At 28.9% G+C, this 4,976-nt stretch overlaps 1 protein-coding gene across 1 annotated transcript; it reads right to left on the bottom strand.

Moving 5' to 3' along the window:
- Positions 1-1,740: 1,740 nt before the first annotated feature.
- Positions 1,741-3,740, bottom strand: LOC107884518. The gene is made up of 4 exons (XM_016806811.2): positions 3,580-3,740; positions 3,303-3,458; positions 2,269-2,436; positions 1,741-2,034 (listed from the first exon to the last, which is right to left on the bottom strand). The coding sequence occupies exons 1-4, from the start codon at positions 3,661-3,663 to the stop codon at positions 1,858-1,860; spliced, it is 585 nt and encodes a 194-aa protein (XP_016662300.1). The 5' UTR covers positions 3,664-3,740; the 3' UTR covers positions 1,741-1,857.
- Between the last annotated feature and the right edge of the window lie 1,236 nt (positions 3,741-4,976).

Genomic DNA, 4,976 nt, shown 5'->3' with positions numbered 1-4,976 from the left:
AATCCTCGATCCTACGTCCTCGATCGCTATATCAAAAATAATAATAGGAAATTTGTCCGCAATTAGTATCTTATATTTGTGTCCGCAATTCGTATGTTACCTTTTTAGATTTCGTCCGCAACTCACATGGTTTTTGTCACTTTATCCGTAATTCGGAATCCATCTTGTTTTATACATACTTTTAGGCAGAACTATTTTTCAAGTCTTCTGCGTGTTATATCCCACCATGGTTCGGTTCTCCTATGTTTTTAATTTTAAATATTGTAATCTACTTATTTGAATATTTGATTGAAATAATAAAACTAAACTTTTCAAATATATACGATAAAAACTATATTATACTTGAAGTGGAACTTTTGCAAGTTAAAGTAGAAACTTTTGTTATTACTTGGAAAGTGATTTTGTAAGTTTGATGTCCGAAGGTTTGGGAAATCAGAGTATTCTGAAAGTTCTTTAGTTTCTGAAAATTATTTTAGATGTCTGAAAGTTTCTGCAAATAGTCAGTGATGTCTCATGCGTATATTATTAAAACTCTTATGTATACCAAAACCCTAACCCATTTAAACCTGAACGTACCTTCTTAATTAATCAATTATTTGATTGTTAAATGTTCTAGGCGTGGAATTTTTAAAACGAAAAGCATACGCAATAATTCGTATTAGCTATCAGTGTAAAAAACCATTTCTTAGTAGGAATCGTGAGAACCTGATGATTACCTTGTACCAAATCATGTATACTATAAATAGTTACATTTTTACAATTTGTTCAAAATGTTGGTAGTGTTGGAAAGATGAAATGTGTGTCTTATTAGTAACTTGGTTCTATCTCCAAAAATATACGCAGATTCGATATATGTCACGCTCTTATAGACATCCGTTTCTTAGTGACAACACATGTGGTATTCAAATGTGAACAAATTTGAGTGATAACAACTTCTGTTTCTAGAGCACCTATTTGTACCATGGTTTCTTGTAAACATTGTTTTGGTAGGCGATATGTTTTCTCTTTAAATTAAGCACACTGATTTGGATGATCTGATCCTGTAGGATTCTGCAGTTTTTATAGCAGTTATCCTCGTTTTACAGAAAATAGATCTGACTATTAATTTCAAATGTCTTACATTAGATATGTTAGCTACTGAGACAATTAACGATGACACCACGTTTTCCAGGGGGATCATCTAGTGAGCTAGGGCTATTGAGTTTCAATAAGCGCTTGAGACAGAATGTCAACATATTCCATTCATGATCCAGGACTCTATTAATACCTCTTAATCGTGTTTTTGGAGATATTCAAGGCCTTGCGCCACCTACTATTTAGGTTATTAAAATTTATCAGGTACACAAACACTCGACAATACGAAATACGAAACGTTATAGCTTAATAGCTAAGAAGTGTCTTAGTTTATTCACTGTTCACACTAGGAACTTTACTATAATACTAACTCTAATTTGTTTAAATGGTTTTGGACTATGAATCACTGGTTTTTTGACACGTACAATATACCAGTGTGAGTGGGTTTCTTTTTCTCATTGAATGTAGCAAAACGGTGCTAAACCCATCCTTGTTCTCGTTAGTGTACAATTCTGACATATACGTGTTACGCCAGAACATGGCTGCATCATCGCATTACCATTATGCAACTTGGGAAACTCTAGAAATACAAATAGAATTCTGCTACCTGCACTTCAGTCCAAACGAACTTCAAGTATTTACGTAACGGAGACATTTGTTCAAAAACTGATCATAAAATTAATTTTAGTTCGTTAAAGAAAAGATATATTATAATATACTGCATTTATTGTTTAACAATTATCAATAAGTCAATAACATAAATCATTATTTTGTTCAATTTCATCAAAATGGTTTCTCCCACGGTCGTATAAGATTAACCTCCACAATCTCGCAGCCAAGTACTTTGCCTTCTATATTTTTCACCTTAAACACCAGTTTATATTTTCCATAAAAATATACTTTAGGAAAGTTATGATCTTCAAATTTCTTCAAGTCAATTCCTGATGTAATATAAGTGCCCTGTAAAAATACAACAATAAACTGTAACAAATACATAATAGTTTATATGATTAAGTGCACAGATTATAATATACATGATGATTATTATGTCAATCAATTATAGATTAATTATATGTTAAGAATTTTTATTAATATATACATATACCTAATACTTCAACTATTTTCAAGTCTTAAAATATAATATAATTAATTTACATCATTATATGGTTATTAAAAACTATTTTTATACATTACCACTGGTACTGGACAGCTAGCATTTGGAATGTTAAAATCTTTTGTAACTGTTAGCCATGCATTTCCTCCTAGATTTTTTAATGCACTACATCCCTTTTTTGTTATGTAAGTGTTTGAATTTGGTATCCAACCACCAGTTGATCCCCAAGATGAAAAGTTTATATCAAGCTACAAATAAATAATATTTTACTTTAAGTAACATTAAGAATTAATAGTTACACATCAAGTTGAATTAGAATGTTTTCAACTCTTAGACTATATTATATATATGATAACCATAATATGTTCACCAAGACTTGGCAACTGATTACTAAAGACACGTTTTATTTTGTGATAATACTATAATAAAATTACAATATTGGTCAATATAATTTAAATATTTTGTTAAAGAAAAACATATTCATATTAATCACTGATCAAAATAAATGATATCGGTCATTAATCCATAGAATTAAAAAATAAATATGGTATCATTTTGATCTAACTCAGTTTTATTCAACCACTTTTTGATTCACGACCTACAAATTTATTTATTTCGATAAGGAGACCCCAGAAGACATTACGTAGGTAAGTATTTAGTATTTGTGCAATATTTATTTTCGTATAAATGAAATCATTAATTTTATGCAAATTTAATGTTTGTAGTTTAATTAGTTATCGGTCACCAGTGGCACAAAATAATCGTATGTAATAAAAACTAATATACGGAGGTATACCATATTAATTTTTCATTAGTTGATGAATTATTGTCGACCCCCTATTGATATGTCCACAGGTTGTGTGCAACTGATCTACTACTTTCTAATACAGTAATGCAGGGAATATTCCATTTAACAAAATATTTTTGAAAATCACACAGCCAATTGTATATACTTAAGAACATAACTAATTAGGTATGTTTGACAAATACAATTTCACGATGGTCAAAACTTTTTTCGTTACCTTATAATCATAGGACTCCGTAATATTGAATTCACATTAGTTATATTATAAAAATATTAAATTATTCAATATATATATAGGTAGGTACTTACCGTAAGAGTATCGTCAAAAGGTATCAAAATTGTTACATTTCCTTTCAATTCAGTGATGATTGCTGTTTTTTTATTGAAATAATTATTGAATTGAAATGAATAGTTTCTTGTTGAATCGCAAGGATATAGTTTATCAAATACCGTACGATATTCTCCCTGCAATAAGAATAATATATATACCTACATAGAAATGTCATCAATAAATTATGCACACCAACGATGATCATTGAAAATGACCTGCAATATGCCTAATGAAATAAGAAGATTATTCATTTACCATTGGCAAGTTAGGCATAAAATGGGTGTGTGGTTGAATCAAAGAGAAGAATCCATGAAGAACGAACACTTTAATTATTATCATTTTTTCAATGATAGATACGTAGCTACCTACTTTATTTCAACAATGATTGAGTATTATATACATTTTCAACAGTAATATTGAATAACAGTCATAATTTATAAAATGTATTGGTACATTCTGAAGGATGACATGCTTGAGCTATAACCTCTAAATTTTACCGGAAGTATTTATATAATTATATACAACAGGAAATATGAAAATAAGTTTGTCCGGAAATTATACATTTTAGATGTCAGTTGATTTTGTTATGCAGTCAACTTTCAGAATTCTAAAATACATTCTCTGTAATGGATCTATATTAACTCAACTAACATAATATAAATAACTATTACATTTATCTACATAATAATTGAACACACATTTCATCATCTTTATATATTTCATGTATGCCATTATGCAGTTGCTGATAATTAATTTGTTAATTGACCAAACATTGTGATATGACCATAAATGTACTTGAAATATTGAATAATAATATGTTCTATTAAATTAAATATCATTATAATAGATTTGAAGGGTATTAAATTACCTATCACCATAATCTAGGAAAAAATATCAGTTTAGTAAGAGTAGTTTTGTACTTAGGTACAGTAGCGTATTTAGGAATTTGTCATGGGGAGGGTCCAGATAATTTTTAGAAAACAGAACTGCGGGGACGAAGCCCCCCTAACCACCAAATTACCCTTTAATAAATAATTATACCATATGTATAAGACGATTTGAAATTTTTGAGTTTTTAATTATTAAATAATAATATGCACAAAACAAATTTAAAAAAAGCGGTTAAGTGGATGTCACTCTGCTGTACAGTATGTTACAAGTGGATCAATGTATAATGAATTATATTAGACTTGAATTCAATGATATAATATATTATTGTATAAGAAAAACGATTCTGAGTGGAGACGGTTTGTCAATCTGGGTATTTTATATTGTTATTATTTATTATATAGTCTGTAAGTTGAATTGATATTGAAATATTATGATTTTTTATTTGTTTCTATGGTGATAAACAAAGCGTTAGAAATGCAAATCCTATTTTTAGCAGATTTCGTAATTTTTCGGTGGTCTTCCCCGTGGCATTAAAGAACTTTTGAGAAAATAAAAAATGACCTCCTTAAAGTCCCACCTTCATACAATTTGCTAAGAGATAAGTACTATATATTGAAATTGAAGCACTTCTTCTGGTAGAAATTTTGTATACAGGATAAAAAAAAAAATTAACACCATTGTAAAACCACTAGCTTCATTGCTCCTCTCAGAATCTAATATAGTTATGTTATAACATAACTTTTATAAAAATATTTCCTAAA

This window comes from Acyrthosiphon pisum, chromosome A1 (genome assembly GCF_005508785.2).
Source record: "Acyrthosiphon pisum isolate AL4f chromosome A1, pea_aphid_22Mar2018_4r6ur, whole genome shotgun sequence".
NCBI classification, from domain to species: Eukaryota; Metazoa; Arthropoda; class Insecta; order Hemiptera; family Aphididae; genus Acyrthosiphon; species Acyrthosiphon pisum.
Note: the sequence above shows the minus strand (reverse complement) of the source record. Positions and strands in the feature narration are given on the sequence as shown.